Genomic DNA, 26,089 nt, shown 5'->3' with positions numbered 1-26,089 from the left:
TGAACCAGATCTTTGAAAACCTGAAGGCTAGATTTCATTGTTGGGACTTAATTCTATGGGAAATGGGCAACAAGTATTAGTTTTTATTTCAGAAGCCAAAATGTATCCTGTTAGAGGAACTAATAATGTAGTGACACCATCTATTATAATGACCTAAAACGAAGGGAACTCTCTGTGTGCATGGGCTGTTCTTGTTGATGATGGTGTTCATAGATGAAAAGCATAAAAATCAAGTCCTTTATTTTCCAACCAAAAAAGTCCCAGTCAACAAAGGTTAGTATCAGAGAGGCAATTTGGCATTTTCCTCCACAGCTGCACAGAGTTCAGAGGTTTGAGATGTGAAGTATTGAGTGTGAAGAAGAAAGCCTTGCGGTGTGTGTGAAGATACTCTTTAGTGGTCCTCTTCTGAGAGCCACGTTCACGGCAACTATATGAATCTTTTATGTGTTTTCTTTCCCTGTGCTTCAAAGATGCTTTGGGGAAATGGAGTGAAGAAAAGTCAGTAGAAAGAATTATGAAAAGCCAGTCATCTGGTCATCCCCATCAAACCCCCTGAGTGGGGGCCGGCATCACGGAAGGGTCAGTACTGGTAACAGTGGTATCAAAGCAAAGCATCTTGAAAAGAAAGCTGTCAGTCTTCTTGACTTAGATTTCCAAACACAATATTTTCGTTAACATAGTGGTGAACACGAAGGTTTTGATTTGAAGCAGCATCATTTTTATGGGAAGCCTGATGAAGGAACACAGCCTGATTTTGAATCTATATTCCTCTGCTAGCTGTGTGATCTTAGGCAAGTGATTTCTCCTCTCTGAGTCTTAGCTTCACCAATTGTGAAATGATGATAATAATACTTACCTCAAAAGGTGGTTATAAGCATGGTGCTTGGTACCTAAATGGTACTTGATGAATATTAGTGAACTTCCCCTTCCTCATAGGGAAGTGGGGAGTTAAAGGGATGGAGTTCTTAGTTATTCTCTGGAAAAAAATAACATCTACCATTCACTCATTTATTCATCCAAGAAATATATATTGAGCACCTTTTATATGCTGGGTGCTCTTCTAGGCACTGAGAATGTGTACAGGGTCCCTTTCCTCATAGAGCTTATATTCTAGAGGGAAGAGACAGATAACAAATAAGTAAACACATAAACAATATAATATGTATAATGAAGACAATAAAATAATGTGATAGAGATGGGAGGACCTATCTATTTCAGAAAGGGTGATCAGGAAAGGCATGAAGTGATAACATTTAAACTAAAGCATGAGAAATGAAAGGAACTAGCCATACCAAAATGGGACAGAAGAGCATTCCCAGCCAGGGGAACAGTAAGTGAGAGCACCCCAAGCCTGGTTAGAGCTTGGTATGTTTGCAGAACAGAGCAGATGTGAAGGAATGCAGGAAGTATTAGAGGAGTAGGGTTCAAAGTGAAATTATAAAGAGAGGCAGAAAGGAGCAAGTCTTTCAACCAACAACCATTCACATTATTAAGCATCTGCCAAGCACTCTTCTTAGTTCTGGGATGCATCAGTGACCACACAAAGTCCCTTCCCTCAGGAGGTTGACAGACTAGTGAAAGAAGCCTTGTTGGGTCCTGTGGGCCCGGGTAAGCATTGGCATTTCCTTTTAAATATGTTACCTTTTGATCTCCACAATCTCTGTCTAAGATAGGTATCCTTACCCTCATTTTATAGAGGAGAAAATAGGGGCTTCCAGAGGTTAGATTGCATAATCTGCCTGCAATAATGTCAGTGTGGTGAGGGTTGGTTGTTAGCAGGAGAAACATCAATGATGAGAGAGAAGACAGAACACTTGCTTCTAGGAACACATGCTCTATAAGAAATGAAGATGAATGAGCCAGTAGAGTCGCATTGCTGGCAGGTGGAGAGCCTGGATTCAAAGCCTAGACCATCTGGCTCCAAGGACCTTCTATTCCCACATCCTCACACTCCTTCATTCCTCTTGGCTAGAAAGAAAGAATATTTGCCAGTACTTTAAGTAACTAAACCATTGTCCAGAAGTCACTTAATCACAGGACCAAGGTCAGGAGCAGCCTCTTGGAATCCAGAGAGTGCAGAGAACTGCCCCCCTGTCCCTTGTTGGGCAGCGGTGCCCCTCCCACCCCCTGTCTCTTAGCAGCTGTGCAGCAGGAAGAGAAATGGCTCCATCAAGGGGGCCACAGGGCAAAGGTGTCCAAGGTCTTGAGGATGGGCAGCTCCAGCTCTTCCCCGCAGAGGCAGAAGCAGGTGTTCTGATGGGATAATCGCAGGTATCGATCAGGCAGCAGAGAGATCCAGTGGCATTTCTCAAGCTCTAGAAGGCACCGCAATGAATGAATAGGAGACAAGAAAATTCTATAAATTGGCTGTTCCATTTGATGTTCATTTAATTAAGACATTCAGTCCTTCTAATGGAAAATGTGAGGAGTGGAAATTACTGTTTTTCAGCCATCTCATATAAAATGAAAACCAGGTCTTGAAGGCATGGGGCCTTCTCATGGCATCTTCTTCAGGCTTGATTTAATTATGTGTTACAGGCTACCTTCAATAATAATTACAATTGTCTGCCTTTATGCAAAGCTTCTTTCTGTCTGGGGGATGAAAACTCTAGGGAGATGCCTACAGAGCTTGCTCAAGTACCATTTAATGTAAGCAGTTGTCTCCGTGTTCGTGCAGATGTTGATGATGCGCCTACTGTGTGCCAAGCCTCTGTCAGGTCCTGCAGGTGGCAGCATGTGCATGAATCATGGCCCCCCTTCTCCAAAAGAGCAGGAAAGAGGCCCTGTGCTTCCAATTATGCATGGATTTATTTGTGCGGCCAACATTCCCTGCCTGTCTTCTCTGTGCTGGTCCCAGTGCTGGGGAAGCAGAGATGAACTGAGAGCCAGTCCTGCCGGGTCCCTTTGCTGGCAGGAGCTGGAATCCAGATTCCCAGCCTGGCTGGCTTAACGCCACAGCCCTGCCCTGACTCGAGCACTCCCAGGCCTAAGCAGGAGGCAACTTGTACATCAGCTGCATCGACGCAGGGGACACATTCTATGACAGAGCTGTGCCAGTCTACCCGGAGAGACCGGGGAGGGCTTTATGAGGTGGCATTTGAACAAGGAAGGCCTTGTTAGAAGTAGTATTAAAATGACATCTGACGCCTAATCAATAGTCTCTCTATCAATTCTTTATAAGACTGTAAACCTCCTTTTTAAGTGTCCTGCATTGTATAATAAAAATTTTTTTTAGCCAGTTAGGTCAGGAAAGTAGAGGGTTTGAGTAAGCAGTCTCATTAATAAAGAGTATATACATTGATAACAGGTGTTCAAAGAACCAGAATGAATCAGTATCCATCCCATGAACTTCTTGGACTGTAATGGACCTTCCTGTTGATTTAAAAGATGAGAGCTCTGTTTACTCATAAGACAATGGTACAGTCAAGATGACCAGGGCTGAGCCAGTCTTAGAGAGTTTTGATTTGGGGCTCAAAAATGTGGGGTGCCCGCCCTAACTGGTTTGGCTCAGTGGATAGAGCATCGGCTTGCAGACTGAAGGGTCCCGGGTTTGATTCGGGTCAAGGGCATGTACCTTGGTTGCGGGCACATCCCCAGTGGGAGGTGTGTAGGAGGCAGCTGATCGATGTTTCTCTCTCATTGATGTTTCTAACTCTCTATCCCTCTCCCTTCCTCTCTGTAAAAATCAATAAAATATATTTTTTAAATACCTTTTGAGGTTTTTTTAATATATTTTATTGATTTTTTACAGAGAGGAAGGAAGAGGGACAGAGAGTTAGAAACATCAATGAGAGAGAAACATCGATCAGCTGCCTCCTGTACACCCCCCACTGGGGATGTGCCCGCAACCAAGGTACATGCCCTTGACCAGAATCAAACCCGGGACCCTTCAGTCCGCAGGCTGATGCTCTATCCACTAAGCCAAACCGGTCAGGGCTAAAATATATTTTTTTAAATAAAAAAAGGGGGGGTACCCTAGAAGTATTTTACTGACAAGGCCTGGAGATGGGTATTGGCAGGTGTCTGGTAATGAGACTCTTCTTTAAATGCCAGTAATTTACAAGGTCCTCCTCCCCAAGGTATCTGTGGTCACATGCTCCCTGTATGCCATCACAACACTTCTGATCATGAAAATAATCATGTAAATTATAAGAAGTGTTGGGAACATGAAACATACAAATAAGCAATTAAAATCACCTGCAGTTCTACTTCCAAGAGATAACCATGTAAACATTGGTATGACATTACTTCCTGCTCAAATTTCTAGCAGCCTTAAAGGGTCAGAAAGAACACCAGCCTCTCCTAGAGGGAGGGGAGCAGAGTCCCAGGGAGTCTCCAGGTGAGAAGGGCCTTAGGGAAAACATTCCAGATCTTTGCCCCAGACTTGCCCTCCTTCCTAGCAGCAGTCTCGGAACAGCTCCCTTCCCCAGCTCCTTGGGGTGCTCAGCACCTCTGACACAGCCCAGGTCTCGGGCTACTCCACCAGGCCCTAAGCCTGACTGACCATTTCTCACAAGAATCTGACTCAGTACTTAGGAAGAAAAATGAGAAATCAGGACAGGAAATAGGTTTCCAAAGGCCCTTAACCACCTGTAGGAGAGCTGAAAGGACTGGTAACAGCCCCACAGCCTTGCCCCTACAAGCCCAGGCATGAGGTAGATGGTAGAAGCCACTGTGTTGCTCGCCATCTTGGAAAGGGCTTCCATTCCCCTTTCTCATCCTCGGCAACAGAGATTCAGCTTTCCCAAAGCCCCTCGGCCCTTCCCTCTGACTTAGTCTTGGGTCAAGGATTGATGAGTCATTAAACTTGACCAACACCTCCTCTATGGCAGATTGTGCCAGGGACTGTCACCATTCAGTGTCAAGAATGTGGTCAGTACCAGGCACAGGGACAGAAAGAGATGGCAGGTGGCAGAATCCATGCAGCACCCACATCTGACCTTGGGCAGAAAGTGGCTCGGAGAATTCCTGCCTGGTCTCATTCCCCAAGCCTCCTCTGAAACCACATGAGCTGTAGGACCCAGGGATCGGGGCAGGAAGCTAGGCCCAGCTAAAGGAATCACAGAACAACCAGCATGGCTGAACTGTTGGCCTTTCACTTCACCATTGTTAAAACCCTCAGGGACCCAGGGGCGAGCTTTACTCCAGTAATAAAGGCAAAGCATGAAACAAAGTCCAGAGGGAGACCCAGAGTACATGGGGGAGGGAGACACATGTGGATGAACCCATGCTGCAAGCTTGGGCAGGAGTGGGAATCAGAAATATTGGCAGCACATTTACTGAAATTGGAACGATGGATAAAGATTAGCATGGCCCAGCAGAAGGATGGCACGCAGATTCATGAAGCAAAGTATATATTGACATCTGGATGAAGAAGTTTTTCCCCATTCACACACAAGTGCAAAAAGGCTATTTAACCCTACCTTTTTACACTTCAGCCTCCCCTAATTAAAAATAATCACTCACATGTTAATGGCCTACTCCCTGCCATCTTCCAGCAGGTAGGTGAGCACAAAATGGATACTTGCAAATAGACAGGACAGGCATGCTCATTGGAGACAGAGAAGCAAGTGGTAGCTTGGAAGCAGATAGATCAAAGTTTGAATTTTAACTCCACCCACTTACCTGTGTGACCTTGAGCAGGTGACTTCACTTTTCTGAGCCTCAATTCCTGAGCCTCCTCCAAAAGGAAGATATTATATACCTTTTTAGACTAATTGTGAGGTTTAAATGAAAGACTGTATGAAAAGGGACTAGCACCATACCTGGTATGTTGGAGGTGTTCAATGATGGTAGGTATTTCTTTTATTATTATCAGGAGAATGGGGAAACAAAGTAAGATGCAATTATAATGCTTCAGATGGACCACACCAGAGCAAAGCTGTGAGTTGTGAGAGCTGCAGATCCATAGCTGCTTGGTGCCAGATATGGAATCTAGATGGGAAGAGATTGCAAGTGCCTATCTGTTTGGCCTGCTTATGTGGCATCGGAGTCCTGGTTTGGATTCCGAGTCCCCTTTCCCAGGATCTATAACTTCCTGGGAAGCCCCATCTTAATATTGTTCTTATAAAATCTGTATACCAGTTCTTGGGGGGTTAGACAAGGTATTCAAGCATCAGGTTTGCCCACCTCAGCTATGGGAGTCCCCAGCTTTGAGACTCTGGGTCAGCATATGGTTACATCATCTCCACCTTCATGGGTGAATATTCATTTATAGCTACGGGCACATCCATGTGTCCTTCATGGTAATCCTGGGAGGTAGGCAGGAGAGGACGTATCCTCTCCACTTTATGGAATTAAGAAAATAAGACTCAGAGAGGTAAGTCATTTGCCTGCAGTCGGTATCAGCAAGTGTAGCCTTATCCTGAAAACGATGTGCAAGGAGATGGAGGAGACATGGCAATGCATCTAAACAGAAGGAAAAGCAGAACACGCAAAAACTGTGGCATTCGGTAGAACGTGCCAAGTCCCGGCTCTAATACCGTTATATTCCTGTTACTCAGAACTACCCCTTGGTTTTCAGGTATGACAGCTTTGGCCGCCTGACAAACGTGACCTTCCCTACTGGCCAGGTGAGCAGTTTCCGAAGTGATACAGACAGCTCAGTGCATGTCCAGGTAGAGACCTCCAGCAAAGATGATGTCACCATAACCACCAACCTGTCTGCCTCAGGTGCCTTCTATACACTCCTGCAAGGTAAGCCAGGTGGGGGCTGGGGGACTTTGAGGCAGAGGGGTGAGGAGACCCATTTGGAAAAGGATAACACAAGAAACCAGCTGCTAAAAAGCTTTACAACTGGTCTCCCTCTGTATTGCCACCTAATCTGCAAAACACACCAGCCTGAGTCCTATAAATTCTCTCCCTGAAGCCTCAGAGTAATATTTCATCGTCTCATCCCATTATCATCAGAACAAAGGGTAGAGAATCCATTAGCTCCTAATCGAGGTGACCTCACTGTTCTGCCATTCTAATGGCTCTCAGATTAAAGACTCACTCTCACTCGGGTGCAGGCAAGGACGAAGGACAGAATAATTACACCTAATTATGAAAGGGATTTGGGCGTGGAGGAGCCCTTCCTGAAGCTCAGGTGAGAATGGTTTGTGCCTCTGCTGAGAGTCCATGGAGAGGAGACCCTTTCTCTCTGCACCCATCACGTAATCCCTGATATGAGTTGATCTTTTAGCTTCAGCTGAATCATGTCGATGAAACATTGCTGTGAATTGTCTGCCGCAATTGTTCTCAGGGGATGTGGTGACTTAGAGTGGAGCTTGCAGCTTTGCTGGACTTAGTAAGCATTTTTTTTTAAAAAAAAAAAAAAAAGGCAGCACAGTAAAAGGCTCGCTTGGTCTGCACCACCCCCCTCAACCCCACAGGGCTTTTTGTTTTGTGTTTTTTAATATATTTTTATTGATTTCAGAGAGAGGAAGGGAGAGGGAGGGAGAGATAGAAACATCAATGATGAGAGAGAAACATGGATCGGCTGCGTCCTACATGGGGATCGAGCCTGCAACCCAGGCATGTCCCCTGACCAGGAATTGAACTGTGACCTCCTGGTTCATGGGTCGACACTCAACCACAGAGCCACACCAGCTGGTAAACCACATGGCTTTTTGTACTCCCACAAGTTTTGACACAAAGTATTGAAAAGGACCTTGGGCTGGGTGTCAGACATCCAAATTCTAGTTCTCACTCTGCCACATCACCATGGCCCTCAATTTTCTTCTCTGGGAAAAGAAAGCAGGTTGAAGCCACAACAAATGGTGTGGGGCAGCACACCAAGCAGGAGTTCTAGGGTAGACAGACTTGGACCCCTATGCTTGCTGAGCCAGTCCCTACCTGTGTGAACTGGATGGAGTCAATCTTCTCTGGGCCTCAGTTTCTGCGTCTGGGAAATGGAACTGACTTGCAATGCCTGACTCAGGGTTGCTCAGACCCTCTCTTTAGACAATATCCATAAAGTGACCAGCATGGGTCAAGCACATAGTATTGCTCAGTAAGTACTTGTCCAGTCTATTAACTAATTAATTAAGAAGTAGTTGAATTTGATTCACCATTAGAAAATAATTGTATATTTTCACAACCATTTTTACTCCCAAATGAAGTCCCTATGCCTTTAAACAAAAACGTCAAAGAACATGCTAAGAAATGAAACTAGGCCACCAACTTAGACCATACACAAGAACAAACTCAAAATGGATTAAAGATTTACATGTAAGTCACAAAACCATAAAAATCCTAGAAGAAAACATAGGCAGTACAATGTCAGACATTTCTCATAACAATGTTTTTGCTGATATATTTCCTCGGGCAATAGAAACAAAGGAAAAAAAATAACAGATGGGACTACACCAAACTAAAAAGTTTTTGCACAGCAAAAGAAATCATCAACAAAATGAAAATGGAACCCACTGTATGGGAGAACATATTTGGCAATGATACATCTGATAAGGGGTTAATTTCCAAAATATATAAAGAACTCGTACGACTCAACACTAGGAAGACAAACAACCCAATTAAAAAATGGACAAAGGACCTAAAAGACACTTCTCCAAGGGGACATATAGGTGGCTAAGAGACATGAAAAAATGCTCAATGTCACTAATCATCAGAGAGATGCAAATTAAAACTACAATGAGATATCACCTCACACCTGTCAGAATGGCTACCATCAATAAATCAACAAATGACAAATGCTGGCGAGGATGTAGAGAAAAAGGAACCCTTGTGCACTGCTAGTGGAAATACAGACTGGTACAGCCACTGTGGAAAACAGTCTGGAGTTTCCTCAAAAAATTAAAAATGGAACTCCCATTTGACCCAGTGATCCCACTTCTAGGAATATATCCAAAGAAACCTGAAACACTAATCCGAAAGAATATATGCACCCCTATGTTCATTGCAGCATTATTCACAATAGCCAAGATTTGGAAGTAGCCCAAGTGCCCATCAGTAGATGAGTGGATAAAAAGCTGTGGTACATTTATACAATGGAATTCTACTAGGCCATAAAACACACACACACACACACACACACAGAAATCTTACCTTTTGCAACAGCATGGATAGACCTGGAGATTTTTAGGCTAAGTGAAATAAACCACTCAGAGAAAGACAAATACCATATGATTTCACTTATATGTGGAATCTAATGAACAAAATAGAAACAGAGGAATGAATACATGGAACAGACTGACAGTTGTCACAGGGGAAGGGGGTTGGGGGGGCTGGATGAAAGAAGATAAAGGGATTAAGCAAATAATGTGTTTGCGTGCGTGTGTGTGTGTGCATGTGCGTGTGCGCCTGCGTGTGTGTGTGTGCGTGTGTGTGTGTGTGTGTGTGTGTGTGTGTGTGTGTACACACAGAGACAACAGTGTGGTGATAGCCAGAGGGAAAGGGAAAGGGTAGGTAGAGGTAGGCAAAGTGTGTGTGGTGAGGGAAACAGGGACAAAAAGAGATTTTGCTTGGGGTGATGGGTGCACAATACATTGTGCAGAAGACGTTTTGTTGAGTTGTGCACTTGAAACCTGTATGTTTTTGTGGACCAATCTCACCCCAGTAAATTCAATTTAAAAAAAAACTCAAAGAGCAATAGCAGTTCTCAAAGAAAGAGAAACCTAACCCTAGAGTTTCTTCCCCACCAAGCACCTGCAGCCCTGGGTTGGGCCACACCCCGGTGTGATGCTCTCACTGGGTTGTTACCCAGAGAAGGTACCAATGCCGAGCCAGCCAGGCTTCTGCCTGACGAGGGACAGCAAGGCCACTCATTACTCAGACACCTTGTCCTTCAGGCCCCTTTTCTTCTCTGTGGTTAAGACTTGCCTCACCCGTTCCATACCTCTAAGCTGACTTTGAGCAATTTTCTTAAAAGTTAATGCAGGCTTTCTTATATTTGGCAACTTTTTTTTTTGAAATTCAAAAGTGCCATCAAAAAGGTTTTAAAAGGCACCATCAATTTAATAACAACTTTTCAGGTTGGGGGATGGGGCTGGAGGGAGACCCACCGCCTGAAATGCACATAAGGACTTAAGACACATTGCAATTTCAGAGACAGTGCAATGTGAAAAGGAAAAGTACATATTGGACCCCAGGAGGCGTGGTGCCCGTTTTCCCTCTTTGGTACCTCTGCCAAGCTCCTCTTCCTTCGTTCACACCAGGCCCAGATGCTCAGTTCTGCAGCCGCCTCAGTAGTCTTTGTAAAAAGCGCTTTCGGTTTCATCTCACATCTGAACACTGGGCAGAAACAGGAAGGAGCTGCTAATGAGCAGCAGCCTTGGGAAGTCACAGCTCACATTAAATGGGGATCATTGAGATGGGGCTCTGCAGATGCTGTTCCACCCAGAGTCACCATTAATGGACGTATGTGGATTCAGGAGGAAGCAGCTTTATAAAAGATAAATTGACACAGGCTTTTTCACTGTTCAAAGGAAGTAAAATACAGATTGTCGGTGAATGATGCATAGCGAGTTTGAGGCAGATTTTAGGATTCTGTGTGTGAGAGAGAAAATGGAGAGGGGAGAAAACGGGGGAGGGAGAGAGACCCATTTGATGCTATTCTAGCAGGGAAGATTCAGTGAGGGTTTCCTACAAAAATAATACCCTTATTGCTTGTCAGAGCCCGGAATATATCTAGTTCAGTCCAGCAAATGTTTACTAAGCACGTGCAATAAAAGTGATAGTGATAACTAACATTTTGGAGCTTATTGGTATGAACTATATTTTTTAGTGTTTTAATTCATAGTCCTATTTAATCCTCCCAATGACCAGATGAAGTAGGTATTACTAATATCTCCCTTTTTCCAAATAAAGGACCATGGTCATACTGGAAAAGTTCACTCTGACAGGTGTGTGAAATGGGGTAGTGGAGATAGAGATGACGAGATGCATGGCAGTGACCAGCACAGTGCCAGGCACATAAAACGAGTAATAGCCACAGTTTATATGATACTTCCTATACGCCAAGTACTCATCTCACTTGATCCTGTGAGGTAAGAGTACAGTTATTGCCCCAGTGTGCAGATGAAACAAGGGCATGAGAGGCTATGGAATTAGCCCCTGGTCTTACAGCAGGAGAGTGGCAGCGCTGGGACTTGAACTCAGGTAGCCTGACTCCAAAACCCTTGATCTTAATCTCAATGCAGAGTGCCTCTCACCGTAGGCACTGAGGTATTTAAGAATTTGGTGATTAACAGGTGGGCGAACCCTACATCCCTCAGCCACCAAGACCACCAATGAAACACATAGAGAGGTGAAGGGGCATATGGGGGAGGCATTCATTCTAACCAGAGATACAGAGGAAGCTTCTGAGAAGAGAGCACAGTGAAGCAGAGCCTCTAAGGAAGGACTTGGGCTACCATTTATTGCAGAGAGGGCCAGTGCAGACAGAGGCAAAGGCGGAGAAGGGACAAGAGGCGGGAGAGTGCAGTATAAGGTCAGAGATGTTCATTCCATTTTTAGAAGAGAATTCTGTGTGCATTTCACAGCTGAAATTGACTTTTTTCTCCAGAAGCACCTTTTAGCTACAGATCCGAATTAAAATGTTTCAACCAAATATAAAACTTCAAATCGTATCTATTTTTTAAATTACTGTTATATATATATAGCTGCTCCATGACTTATGATGGGGTTGCATCCCAATAAACCCATTGTAAGTTGAAAATATCATATCCTAGGTCGAAAATTCATTTAGTACACCTAACCTACCAAACACCATGGCTTAGCCTAGCCTAGTTTAAATGTACTCAGAACACTTACATTGGCCTACAGTTGGGCAAAATCATCAAACACAAAGCCTTATTTTATTATAAAGTATTGAATATCTCATGTAGAATATTGCTTTCACACCATCATAAAGCTGAAAAATCGTAAGTAGAACCATTGCGAGTCAGGGACCCTCTGTAATGTATATATATGACAATAGCTTAAAACATATATACATACATATGTTTTATTTAAACATATGTTTTAAATCATATATATGTTTTAAATCACAAATATATTTGGCATTCTGTCAGTGATTTAAGTTTTGGAGTTATTTTTCACCTTGTTATAAAGAACACTGTTACCCTAGTGTACATCAAGAGCCTTAAAAATGTTCACCCTTCATTCTACTAATATTTATAGGAATCTGTTTTGATTAAATAACCCAAAACGAATACATTGACTTACCAAAAAATATATTTCTTTGATTGAGATAAAATTCAAATACCATAAAATTTACCCTTTGAAAGTGTGCAGTTAGTTCAGTGGTTTTTAGTATATATACAAAGTTATGCAACTATTACTGTTATCTAATGCTAGAAAAATTTTATCACTCCCAAAAAGAAACCCTTACCCTTTAGCAGTCACTGTCCATTCCCCCTTCCCCTCACTAATTTACTTTCTCTCTCTATGAATTGGCCTGTCCTGGACATTTCACATAAATGGATTCACCATACAAGGCCTTTTGTGTCTGACTTCTTTCACTTAGCTTAATGTTTAAAATATATTTATTTGCAGTGTTACATGTAATTATGAAAACTGGCGATAATTAGAAATCTATTTGAAGCTTGGTTAAATAAGTTATTTTCATACAACGGAATACTGCTCATTCATTAGTAAAATCTTTCATGAAAAATATTCAACAATAGAATACAATCGTCAGTGAAAAACTATAAGCCACATTTTATACTCTGACTATATTAGGGAATATCCTAAAAATCTAGGACAATACCATCATATTTACAGTGGTTTTTTTTTTGGGGGGGGGGGCAGGGGGGAGGTATTGAGATTGTACCTGTTGTCCATATATTTTCCTCGTTTTCTTTAATAATAATGTTTTGTTTCTATAGTCAGAAAAATAAACACATTTTAAAACCACACCCTGCCTCCCTCTGTCCTTGTCCCTCCTGAGCAGTCTGTCCCTCTCCTCTCCCTCAGACCAGGTCCGGAACAGCTACTACATTGGGGCGGATGGCTCCCTGCGGCTGCTGCTGGCCAATGGCATGGAGGTGGCGCTGCAGACTGAGCCCCACCTGCTGGCCGGCACTGTCAACCCCACCGTGGGTAAGAGGAACGTCACGCTGCCCATCGACAATGGCCTCAACCTGGTGGAGTGGCGGCAGCGCAAGGAGCAGGCACGGGGCCAGGTCACCGTCTTCGGGCGCCGGCTGCGGGTGAGCAGGACCTCCAGGCAGGTCTCCGCCTCTGGAGGCCGAGTCCTGGGCGGAGCCGGACCCGGGGGGGGGGGGTGGGGGGGGGCGGGGGAGAATGAGAAGGAACCTGGAGAACTGTGTTCCGTTCCTGAAACTGTCGCTGCGGTAGAAAGTTTTCCTGGGCGCTGAGTTTCCTCATCTGCAAAACAGGGAAAGTAAGGCAGGCAACTCATGTATTAAGCATCTTGTCCATCTTTTCTTTTCTTTTTTATTGTCTAAAGTTTTACATATGTCTCCTTTTTCCCAGAGTGACCCCCCCCCCAGCCATTCCCACCCCAGGCAAGCCCCCACCACCCCAGTGTCTGTGTCCATTAGCTATGCTAATATGCATGCATACAAGTCCTTTGGTTGCTCTCTAAATACCTCCCCCCATTTCCCCTGCCATTGCCAATCAGCAGATGAGTGGATTAAAAAACTGTGGTACATCTACACAATGAAATACTACGCTGCTATAAAAAAGAGAGAACTTTTACCATTTGCAGCAGCATGGATGGAACTGGAGAGCATTATGCTAAGTGAAATAAGCCAGTCGGAGAAAGATAAATATCACATGATCTCACTCATATGTGGGATATAATGATCAACATAATTAGATAAACAAGAATAGATCCAGAGACAAATGGTAGGGTTAGAGAGCAACCAAAGGACTTGTATGCATGCATTTTAGCATAACCAATGGACACAGACAATGAGGTGGTGGGGGCTTGCCTGGGGTGGAAATGGCTGGGGGGAGGGGCGGTCAATTGGGGAAAAAGGAGACATATGTAAAACTTTAGACAATAAAAATAAATAAATAAATAATAAATTTTAAAAAGAAGGAACTTTTACCATTTGCAACAGCATGGATGGAACTGGAGAGCATTATGCTAAGTGAAATAAGCCAGTCAGAGAAAGATAAATACCACATGATCTCACTCATTTGTGGGATATAATGATCAACATAATTTGATGAACAAGAATAGATCTTGTCCATCTTTACAGTTGTTACCTGTGGTAAGATTACTGGCTTTGGTGTTAGTCGGGCCTGAGTTGGATTTCCAGCTTCTGTTATTTCTTGAATGAATCGGGGGCAAATCCATGATCTCTTAAAGCCTTGATTTCGTGATCTATAAAATGAAGATAAAACCAAATTTATACATTGCTACAAAGATCAGAAAAAACATATCAAGTGCCTCATACAGAGCCTGGTCATAATAAGTGGTCAGTCACACCTGCTTGTGTTGTTGCTGTTAGTGCTATTCTTATTACTAGTACAATTATTATGTTGCTGATATGTCTGAAAATTCCGTTTAGCTGTTTGGAACCTAAGCCATATCCTCCCCCTTTTCAGGCAGTTATTCTTCCTAAATGAACAAAATGACCCCCACTGTGCAGGTCACCGCCAACAGGCTGGCATCTGTGGTCTGGCATCTCAGAGTGCTGTGCAGAGCGGGTTCCCCTGAACCAGCCCTTCCTCGGCCTCACTACCACGTGTCCATAGTGTGGCTTCTGGCCCCAGTGCCCGATTGCCCAGCCCCTCCCGCTTCAGAAGGAAGTTGATTCCCATCACTAGCCCTGGCTCTCAGCAAGGTACCTCGGAGACCACAGGTGCTCTGTAAAGACTTGCTGAGCTGAGCCACAAATTCCTGACTCCTCAAAACCGCAGAAGGATCCTCATGCAGCACAGCTGGGCTGTCTTGTCCCCCTGCCCTTCAGCAAAGGAAGTTCATTGAAGTACCCCTTTCAAACACAGGGCACCCGAGTTCCAGAGAGAAAAGGGATTTTCCCAGACTCGCATAGCTGGGTGGCGGTAAGGACTAGAGCAGTGGTTCTCAACCTTCTGGCCCTTTAAATACAGTTCCTCATGTTGTGACCCAACCATAAAATTATTTTCGTTGCTACTGCATAACTGTAATGTTGCTACTGTTATGAATCGTAATGTAAATATCTGATATGCAGGATGGTCTTAGGCGACCCCTGTGAAAGGGTCGTTCGACCGCCAAAGGGGTCGTGACCCACAGGTTGAGAACGGCTGGACTAGAGAGTAGGCACCCTGTCTCATAGCTAAATTCTCACAACAGATATAGAAACATTAAGGGAAATATCCAAGATCACACCACTAGAGCCAGAAAGCCAGGCTTCCTGTCTTCTCTCAACAGCCAAGAATCTAGCAACAGTCTGATGTGGGAAACAGCCTTCCATCCCTTCCCTAAGAAAGGCCTCTGTCTTTGTTCTCTGTGGCCTCACTGAGCCCCCGTCTAAATTCTCCTGCAGCTCCTCATGAACATTTGAGGCGGTGTGCTAAATGGGAAGTTTGACCTGGGCCTTGGGTAGCCTTGAGCAATTCCTATGAGCCTGAGATTCTTCTGCAGAAGCCAGATAATAGATTTGATATAGACCTCACCAGGCGCTGGGAGACCCCAGGTGCTCCATAAGTGGCAGCAATTAGTGCTCATAGGATTTCCTCTCTCCCGGTGAACTGGACCCAAAGTTTCCCAGGCTTGAGTTGGTCCCTCTCCCAGCCTGAGATTAACGGCGCTCCGGTGAGGTGTCCGCATCTCCTCGTCCTCCCAATATAAATGGCCACCCACAGTGGCGGCACGTGGAATTAGAATGTTAGCCGGGTGCGCCTCTCCATAATGGAGCTCATTTTTTATACAACTGGGAACTTTTTTAATAAAGAAAGATGTAAAATAATCTCATTGCCGCCACTGCCAAGCACAGGAAGCATTAGGCAGTTCCCCAGTGAGCTGCTTAATTCAATTTTATTAATTTTGCCACGGAGGTATAGCTCCCCTTCACTAGGGGTCCTCCAGGGGGTGAGGGGGCAGCTGGCTGGGTGGCAGCATCTTGGGGCATCACAGGGGACCTTCCACACGATGCTGTAAAAGGGCTCCATCATTGTTGGGGGTGCAGACCCGGCATCTTCCTTTATGATCTCGGCAAAGCACACAGCTTCAGCCTCCAACGCCTCATATTTTTCATGGGAATCGTCTGCCACACTGTTTTTGCTTCTTCAATTGTATTTGATTACCCCTGGGAAGGCAACCTTATTATAACCAGGCCATTCGCAGCTGAAGTCGTCTCAGCATCATCATTATAAATCCTTATTTCCTACGCTTTCGAATTTGTTTGGGGAGGAGGGAGAGACACACATGTCTCTACTTCCTCTGAGAATGACCATGATCATTTGCTGTCATTTAGTGGAAATAATCGCAACCATTAATTCAGTACCTTCTGTGTGCCCAGCACTCCACTAGGCAATTTACTTAGATTTCTTCAATCCTCTCAACAGTCCTTTGTTTTACAGAGGGAGAAATTGAGACACAGAGAGGGAAAGACACTTGCCCAGGGTCATACAGAAGAGCTGGTCACAGATGAGGCCGGAGTCCTGGCCTTAACCTAGACCTGAGCCCTGTTTTACCACACGGGGCCCCAGGGGGCCTTTCATTACCTCAGTCCACATGTGCTGTTTTGCATCAGGCGATCTACCTTGTCTGCTTGCTTCTTGGGTCTTCCTTGCTGCTTGTCAAATTTAACCAGTGACTAATGCAAGAGTGAGACAGTGTACCCAAATGTACCCAGACTCCAATTAGAGGAAATCCACATTTTAGCTTCAGAGTACCTTGCAGTGTTTCATGGGTAACAGGTACCAAATATAGAAAGAGGACTCCGAAGTATATTTCTTCATTAAAATATGGAAAACCCTGACATCCTGCTACCCCTGTGGGAGCCCTGTATTTCTGACTCTGAAAGGAAATCTAATCGTGTGCTGACCTAGTGGCCCAAGTGGAGATCACACAAGGGGCTCTGATGCTGGGGCAAGAGCAGACGTTCCAAAGCTAGGACTGTGTCCTCAAGCGGCCCACAGCCATCAAGGCCAGCCCAGATTCAAACCCACACAGCCCCTCCTGCCCCCAGGGCATCCAGGAAGAAAAGGAAAGCTGGGGAGCTGACCAGGGTAAGCAAGAAGCCCTAATTGTGGTGAGAGAGGGCAGGAGACATCCCAGCAGGGAAGGGAGGTCCAAAGCCCCAATAAGAGTGGGACTCTTAGAGGACCCCTGAGCATGTGTGGGTACATTGCAGTGGAGACAGTCAAACCCAGACCCAGTCATACCGGCCGCGGGATCTGGAGCATGCCCTTTATGTCCCTGGGCTCTTGTTTTCTCAGGTCAAACACTAGCACAGCGCCTGGCACATCATGAATGGTGTCAGGCATTGATTTGCTGGGCCCGCAGGGCCTCTCCCTTTTTAGGAGGGAGTCAAGGATCTGCCTACCATCCTTATTAGAAGAATCACATTAGGAAATGCTGTGAGTCATCTTCAGTGATAGCTACTGTTTGCTCAGCACCTGCACCATCCTTATCCTCACAACAGTCCTATGGAATTGGCATTATTATTCCCATTTTACAGATGAGAAAACTTCACAGAGCTCACAAGTGGCAGAGCCAGGACCCCAACCCTTGTTGACACCCACGACCTGTGCTGCCTCCTCTATTCAGGAGCTTCTCAGACCCAAGTTCTCAGCATCCAGATTAACCTTCTCCTTCCTTGTACCCCTTCTCCAGGTTCACAATCGGAACCTACTCTCTCTGGACTTTGACCGTGTGACACGCACGGAGAAGATCTATGACGACCACCGCAAATTCACCCTCCGGATCCTGTACGACCAGGCAGGGCGGCCCAGCCTCTGGTCACCCAGCAGCAGGCTCAATGGCGTGAATGTGACATACTCCCCAAGGGGCCACATTGCCGGCATCCAGAGGGGCATCATGTCTGAGAGGATGGAGTATGACCAGACAGGCCGCATCACGTCCAGGATCTTTGCTGATGGGAAGACATGGAGCTACACGTACTTGGAAAAGGCAGGTGTCTGTTGCCCTCCATCACTGACCTTGCCGAGTAGAGGGCCAAGCCCAGTCTGCTGACCTTGATAGGTTAGGTCTGACCCCTGTGGTCTCCAAAAGGAAATGTTCAGGAAAATCTGTAGCAGAGAGCCAGGGGGTCCCGAGAGGCTTCCTTCAGGATGGATCATGGTGATGGCATGGCAGTGGGGGGCAGGGAGGGGTTCTAGGGCAGGAGAATGTGAAAGTTGCGTGTGATAAACTAGAGCTGGGAACAGGATCAAATGCCATCTCGACTTACAGAGCAAGATTCAGGGTCCCAGAACAGGCAGAGATCTGCTCCCAGGTCTAGGGCACATGGGGTGATCTGGTCATGGAGGACAAAGCAGAAGCCTAAGGATCAATACCTAAGCAGGAAATACTTAATCCTGAGCTTCAAGGGGTATGTGTGGCCTTGGTAAATCCCTTCTGCTTCAGGTCAGGATTCATTTCATCCCAAGGGTGAGGAATCAGAAAGGGCCTGAAATCAAAAGTTGATTCCAAAGAGGAGAAAATGGTAGCGTTGGTACCTAGTTCCCGCTAGGCTGCTGACTTATTCCCGAAATAGTCTGTAGTTTATGGCCCAGTCTTGGTACCCAGATCCTTACTATGTTTCCTACTTCTGGTCATCCCTCCAGAGCCCAGGCTTTGCTTGCTCTGTGGCCAGCCTCCCCTGCTCTGTGCTGGGTAAGCATCTCTGAGAGCGATGTTCTGTGGTAGTGCTAAGAGAGACCTTGGAGGTCATCCAGCATACTGAAAAAGCTAGGGCCACACAATGAATGTTGTTCGAAGCCAGGTGTCCCTATTCCCATATGGCCTGTTACTATATAAACAATTGTGCAAGGCCTTAAATGCCTTTTTCAGACATGGTCTTTATCCTGTAGGCCACAGGGAGTCAACAAAAGTCAGTAGACATTATCAGACTGTATTTTAGGCAAAGAATTCTTGTTTGAGTAGGAAGATTGATTTCAGAAGGAAGCCAGGAGAGAAGATGCTGCAAACACTTTAGGCCAGTGCTCCCACCTTTGTCACACCCATCACATACTAAAGTCATCATTTTTGTACCACCCAAAGGGGCAAATTGACAAGGCTTCTCACGGGGCCCCAGGACTGCCAGGCCAAGGGATGAGAACAACACTTATCTGATCATATCTGTACCCCATTGCAATGTCTTATGGAAATATCTGGTCTGGGCATAATTTAGGAGATCCACCAGTTTCCTTGGCCTTTCATTGCTTTCCTTAAGCCTTGGGCAGGCACACAGGCCTCCCCTTCCTCCCCACCACCCTGCTCTCATCTCTTGGTTCTCCTTTCCCTCCAGTCCATGGTGCTGCTCCTCCACAGCCAGCGGCAGTATATCTTTGAGTTTGACAAGAACGACCGCCTCTCCTCCGTGACAATGCCCAACGTGGCCCGGCAGACATTAGAGACCATTCGCTCAGTGGGCTACTACAGGAACATCTACCAGCCCCCCGAGAGCAATGCCTTCGTCATCCAGGACTTCACTGAGGACGGGCACCTCCTCCACACCTCCTACTTGGGCACTGGCCGCAGGGTAATATACAAGTATGGCAAGCTGTCTAAGCTAGCCGAGATGCTGTACGACACCACCAAGGTGAGCTTCACCTATGATGAGACAGCCGGCATGCTGAAGACCATCAACCTACAGAACGAGGGCTTCACCTGCACCATCCGCTACCGTCAAATCGGGCCCCTGATTGACCGCCAGATCTTCCGCTTCACCGAGGAGGGCATGGTCAATGCTCGTTTTGACTACAACTATGACAACAGTTTCCGGGTGACCAGCATGCAGGCTGTGATCAATGAGACCCCACTGCCCATCGATCTTTATCGCTATGATGATGTGTCAGGCAAGACAGAGCAGTTCGGGAAGTTTGGTGTCATCTACTATGACATTAACCAAATCATCACCACAGCGGTCATGACCCACACCAAGCACTTTGATGCGTACGGGCGGATGAAGGAAGTGCAATACGAGATTTTCCGCTCACTCATGTACTGGATGACCGTCCAGTATGATAACATGGGGCGAGTAGTGAAGAAGGAGCTGAAGGTGGGACCCTATGCCAACACTACCCGCTATTCCTATGAGTACGATGCTGACGGCCAGCTACAGACTGTCTCCATCAATGACAAGCCGCTCTGGAGATATAGCTATGACCTCAATGGGAACTTGCACTTACTGAGCCCTGGGAACAGCGCACGGCTCACCCCACTGAGGTACGACCACCGCGACCGCATCACTAGGCTAGGTGACGTGCAATACAAGATGGACGAGGATGGCTTCCTGAGGCAGCGAGGTGCTGATGTCTTTGAGTACAACTCAGCTGGCCTGCTCACCAAGGCCTACAACCGGGCTGGTGGCTGGAGTGTCAAGTACCGCTACGATGGCCTGGGGCGGCGGGTGTCTAGCAAGAGCAGCCAGGGCCACCACCTGCAGTTCTTCTATGCAGATCTGACCAACCCCACCAAGGTCACCCACCTCTACAACCACTCCAGCTCTGAGATCACATCCCTCTACTACGACCTGCAAGGGCACCTCTTTGCCATGGAGCTGAGCAGCGGTGATGAGTTTTACATAGCTTGTGACAACATAGGGACCCCTCTTGCTGTCTTCAGCGGTACAGGTTTGATGATCAAGCAGGTCCTGTACACAGCCTATGGGGAGATCTACATGGACACTAACCCCAACTTCCAGATCATCATTGGCTACCACGGTGGCCTCTATGATCCACTCACCAAGCTTGTCCACATGGGCCGACGGGACTATGATGTGCTGGCTGGCCGCTGGACTAGCCCAGACCATGAGCTGTGGAAGCACCTTAGTAGCAGCAACATCATGCCTTTTAATCTCTATATGTTCAAAAACAACAACCCCATCAGCAACTCTCAGGACATCAAGTGCTTCATGACAGGTGAGGATCGGGGCTCATTCAGAGGGCAGGGGCCGGTCATCTCTTCCTCTTGTCTGGTTGTTGACACAACAGTCATCCTTGAGAAAGCTGCCAGGGGGTAATGGGAAACTGACTTTATCTTAGAGCAGCATTTTCCAAAGTATATTTGAAGAAACACTAGTTCAGAAAAATGCTCTGGAAAAACTGTCTCTGGCATCAAATCAATTTGACAGGGAGGCCACCATTCTTTAAATTTTCATAATACATTTCAGCTTATGAAAGGCTCTGAGAAGTCCTGTAGTAAAGAGAATCGTTTAACATATTTACTCATTATTTTTAAACTTTTTTTACCATAAAACCCTGTTTTTCACCATGAAAACTTAATATCTCCCTGGATGCATTCCTTAAAATGCATTTTGGAAGTTTCCGACCCAAAAATCAAGCTGGCTATAAGTCTCTGAGAAGTTGGGTGAAAGTATGGCTTTTAAAAAAGTGTCTTATTTGGGATGAAGAAATGGAAAATTTAGACTTTGGAGACAGACAGAACTAAGTAAAGGGGTCCACCATGTCTAAGCCATTACAGTCACAAAAATTACTTAACTTCCCTGAATTCCTGATTTGTAAACTGAAGTTAGAATACATACCATGACTTGGATAAGTTAAATATGCACATTGTAAATCCTGGAACAACTACAAAAAAATAAAACAAAGGCATAGCAAATCAGTCAATAAATGAAGTCTAAAATATTTTCAATCCAAAGAAGGTAGGCAAAGAGGGACAAAAGGAGCAAAGAACAGACAGACAAATAGGAGAGAGAGAAAAACTTCCCTGGTAGGATGGTTGCAAGGCTAAAATGAGATACATTTTAGAACCTGCCCAGCTCAGTGCATAGCTCACATTGGTTCCCTTTCCTCCACCTTCTGATTTAAAAAGTGGGCTTTGCTTTCCACTACTGTGGAACCACCTAGAGTATAAAGTGTCCCATAGGTCATACATGCCAGACATGTCTCCAGCAGTCATAGTCCTCCCAGCAAGCAGCCACTCCCAGCCACAGAAAACCTCAATGTCTGAGTGGCTATGGGGATTCAGGTCTGGAAAAAGCCAGCACTTTTTATAAAAGAGAGCTTGTGGCATATCCCAACTTGTAAACCTAGTAGTCACCACCTCCTTTGTCCTGTGACACAATTCTCTTGCTCCCTATTTTAAGGCAGTTTCATTCATGCAACAAGTGCCTCCTCTGTGCAGCCACTGTTTTAGTCACTAGGGGTAGAAAGATAATCCCTGCCCTCCAGGAATGCTCACTGCCGGAGGGGAGGCAGACCACTGCTGTCCAGTGTGAGGGCCTCATGGTGAAGGGTTGCATTGATGGCCATTGAGACACCGGAGGCATAGCTGGCTCTGCTCAGAGAGCAGCTGATATTTGAGGCCCGCTAATGAGTAGACATCCATCAGGTACTAGAGAGGGAACTGCATATACAATAGTGTAAGAGAGCCCTGGCTAGGTAGCTCAGTTGGTTAGAGCTTCATCCTGATATGCCAAGGTTGCAAGTTCGATCTCCAGTTGGGGTATGTACAAGAGTCAACCAATGAATGTATAAATAAGTGGAACAACAAATCAATGTTTCTCTCTCTCTCTCTCTCTCTCTCTCTCTCTCTCTCTCTCTCTCTCTCTCTTCAAAATAATTTTTTTTAAATAATAGCCCTGGACAGTATGGTTCACTTGGTTGGAGATCATCCCATGCATTTCCAGTCAGGGCACATACCTAAGTTGGGGGTTCAATTCCCCAGTCAGGGCAAGTACAGGAGGCAACTGATTGATGTACTTTCTCACATTTATGTTTCTCTCTCTCTCTCTCTCTCTCTCTCTCTCTCTCTCTCTCTCTCTCTCTCCCTTCCTCCCTCTCTAAAATCAATAAAATATATGATAATAACTTTTTTAAAAGAGCATAGAGAGGGCAACGAGTACATCTCACATGAGGGCCCCTTAGGGACATGGCTTCATTGGCCCCTGAACTCGGTAGCCTAGTCTGGCCCCTGTTTCTGCTGACAGCAATTGGAGGAATTTCAGGGAAGAATTCCAGGTGGTCATGTTGAGAGGATTCAGGTGGTCCTATTGAGAGTCCCAAGAGTGGGGAAGAAGAGAACTCAGAAGTGAAGCAGGTGTGACGGAAACACCCTGGGGCCTGCAGATGCCCAGGAGACTTCCCAACAGGCCCACACTCCCCTGCTGCCAGCCCTGGGAAAGCCTCACCAATTGCAAGGACATCTCCGTTACATCTGTCTGCATTAACCACACCGCTGCCTCACCCTCCCTGGAGTGTCCTGTGAGACGTCTTGGCAGGTTACTATAGCTGAAAAAAAAAATGGTGCAAAAACCATTTTACTACTAAACACCAAAATACTACAATTCTCATTAAGCCTTACCTTTTAGCTTCTACCTGGGCTACATGCAACCACATTCACATCCAGCAACAACAATAATAAAAAGAGCATCTTATTCCCAAAAATTTCTTCAGGAGTTCTGAGATGTACTCTAATCATCGGATAGGCTTATGTCACATGACAATCCCTGAACCAATCAGTCACTGTGGCTGGGGAGACAGAATGCATTGCTTGGTTTAGCCAGATCACATGCTCCCTTACTGAACTCCTAGGTGGAGACTGCGTCCCTAAAACTATATGAGAACCCCAAAAGGAAGGAGTGAGCAGGAAGAATGGGGTGCTAGGAAGATGACCAAAAAATGTGCACCACAGATATATCATGTACAATATTGCACTTGACCCTCACTTGAGCCTGGGAGATGGGGATCACTGACCCCATTTTCAGAGAGGTTGTCACTGGCCCACTAGGAAGTGGCAGGAAGGGGTTAGATGGCTGTTCCATCTGACTCCAAAGTCCTCATCTTGGATTCAGATTCACTTTGTAAAGTGCAACAAAGGGATTCTTATTATTCAGGGGGCCACATTGCGCAGTCTGGGATGGATGAGTAGAGAAGAGTTTTTTAACTTGAGGAATGTGTCTACATCTGATGCCATAGAAAGGAAAGGGAAAATTCTCAACTCTTCAGAAAAGCCAATTGGGGAAAAAAAATTATTCCAGCATTTTTTCTAAAGGTGTAATGAGAAAGTTTCCCACCTTCCATCACTTATAATTAAGGCCCAGCCCTGTTTTCAGACCCCTGGTTTCCTGGGACTTTGCAGTATTCCTGATAGAAAATTTTCTTTACAACTACAAATTCAGATGCATGTTCTCAGCCTCAGGCCAAAAAAAAAACCTTAGTCGGGTTCCCACCACACACACACACCACTTGGTTCTGTTTGTTTTAATTTCCCAAAGAACCATCTGCCAAGATTCATAGAATCAGAGATTCTTAGAAACTCAATGAGGGAAGGGAATTCAGAGACAAGCTGGTCCAAGCGTCTCATGTTACAAATGAGGAAATGGAGGTCCAGGGAGGTGGAGGCATGGGTTCGAGGAAACACAGAAAACTTTCTGTGAACCAGGAGGAGCTGCACCCTTTAAAATACATTCATGTAACAAGCTCACAATAGGCCTTGTTGTCAGATAGCTGCCCCCAGATGGTGACACTGTTAGTACTTCTCTCCATGACTTAAAGAAAACCACCTCTGCCATCAATTTGTAGGTAAGGAAACTCAGCCTCAGAATGGTCCAAGTCCACACAGTTCGCAGGTTAGGGGCCAGCGTGTGGACCTGGGTTTTGCCTTGCCTCACCATGTTCTTTTCCTTGTAGGATCTTTCTATAAGTTTCCAAACTTTCCTTTCTAACCACCCCTCTACCTCAGCGCCTCCAGGTTTCACCCCCCAGAGAGGGGCTCTGGGACATACCAAAAAACAAAGACAAAAAGGAAAGTCGAGCACAAGGTTTTTGCAGGGGAAGGCAGCATGGGATGCAGTGGTGAGAGGGACACAATTGTTGACCCCCAAAGAACACTCCCATCACTGGGATGAACTCAGTGGGTGATAGGGAAGACAATTCCACCAAGGCCTGGTCCCTAAACAGGGCCTCTCTGACCAGGGATCGCTCTCCTTTGGAAGAAGCTAAAAGCAGGCCTGGGTGCCCACAGCCCCGAGTTGCTAGTTCTGGGGCTCAGCTCCAAATCCTGCCTCCCCTCGACTTTGAATTCCAAGTCTCTGGTCAACAACTACTTTGTCATTTTCAGCTGTCCCTTCTCAAACCTTGCTCCAACACTCTCTCCTATAAGCCCCAAATCACCTCCTGCTGGCCATCCAGGCTCTTCCTGCTCCAACCACAATTTCCTTTCTGGTTCTTTCTCTGCTGTCTGGTGACCTGAACACTCCCTGCACTCGCCTCCCCTCTCCAGGCCTTGCCTTGTGCATCAGTCTTCTTGAAGTGCCCCCTTTATCTCCATCAAAGCCTGACAGTATTTGCACAGCTTTCAATGTTTGGCTTAAATACCACCTTCTTCATGAAGATACATCAGACTAGCCAACTGAAAGATTTCTGACTTCTCCTCATCTTTTTTTCTTGTATCAAAGTTCTTCATGTCCATGTCCCGTCTCCCCTTCAGGGACCTGAGTGTGCAAAGGGAGGGTCTGTGTGACACAGTACTAGGCACAGAAAAGGCACCCTGCAACAGTGGGCCAAGTAGCTGGTTGCACACCCTCCACTCTTTTTTTTCCTCATTTTATTTTATTTTATTTTTTTTTTAATAAATCTTTATTGTTCAGATTATTACAGTTGTTCCTCTTCCCCCCCCCCCATAGCTCCCTTCCACCGGGTTCCTACCCCACCCCATGCCCTTACCCCCCCCCCCCCCCCGCCTCATCCATACGGTGACGATTTTTTGGCAGTCTCTTCCCTCACCCCCCAAACCACCTTTCCCACAGAAATAGGCGAGCCACGGCGTTGATAAGGGCCGGTGGAATATTAGTCAGACGAGAATTGCGTTCCTGGGGTTGTTAAGTAGTAAGTTTGTTGAGATTCATAAAGTATACAGAAGCAACTAAGTAGATGTTAGAGGATGAGAATGTTTATTATAGAGATTTGATGTCCAATGACCACTCTCAAGCAGAGAACGTCTTGAATTGAGATACGAGGGGACTCAGACCGCAGAGCCAGACCCACGTAGAGTTGACGT

At 45.7% G+C, this 26,089-nt stretch overlaps 1 protein-coding gene and 1 non-coding gene across 2 annotated transcripts in view; both read left to right on the top strand.

The window, feature by feature from the left end:
* Positions 1-26,089, top strand: part of TENM4 (teneurin transmembrane protein 4) — a 198,082-nt gene that overhangs the window by 160,298 nt on the left and 11,695 nt on the right. The window contains 4 exon segments of the mRNA XM_023755918.1: positions 6,524-6,696; positions 12,916-13,151; positions 17,738-18,034; positions 19,374-20,988. Of these exon segments, the coding sequence (XP_023611686.1) occupies positions 6,524-6,696; positions 12,916-13,151; positions 17,738-18,034; positions 19,374-20,988 (2,321 nt within the window).
* Positions 5,259-5,360, top strand: LOC111826511. Its single transcript, XR_002829852.1, has one exon. It is a non-coding gene; the product is annotated as a U6 spliceosomal RNA (small nuclear RNA).

The sequence above is a fragment of the Myotis lucifugus genome, unplaced genomic scaffold (assembly GCF_000147115.1).
Source record: "Myotis lucifugus unplaced genomic scaffold, Myoluc2.0 scaffold_86, whole genome shotgun sequence".
NCBI lineage: Eukaryota > Metazoa > Chordata > Mammalia > Chiroptera > Vespertilionidae > Myotis > Myotis lucifugus.
This window is presented reverse-complemented; position numbering and strand designations above follow the sequence as displayed.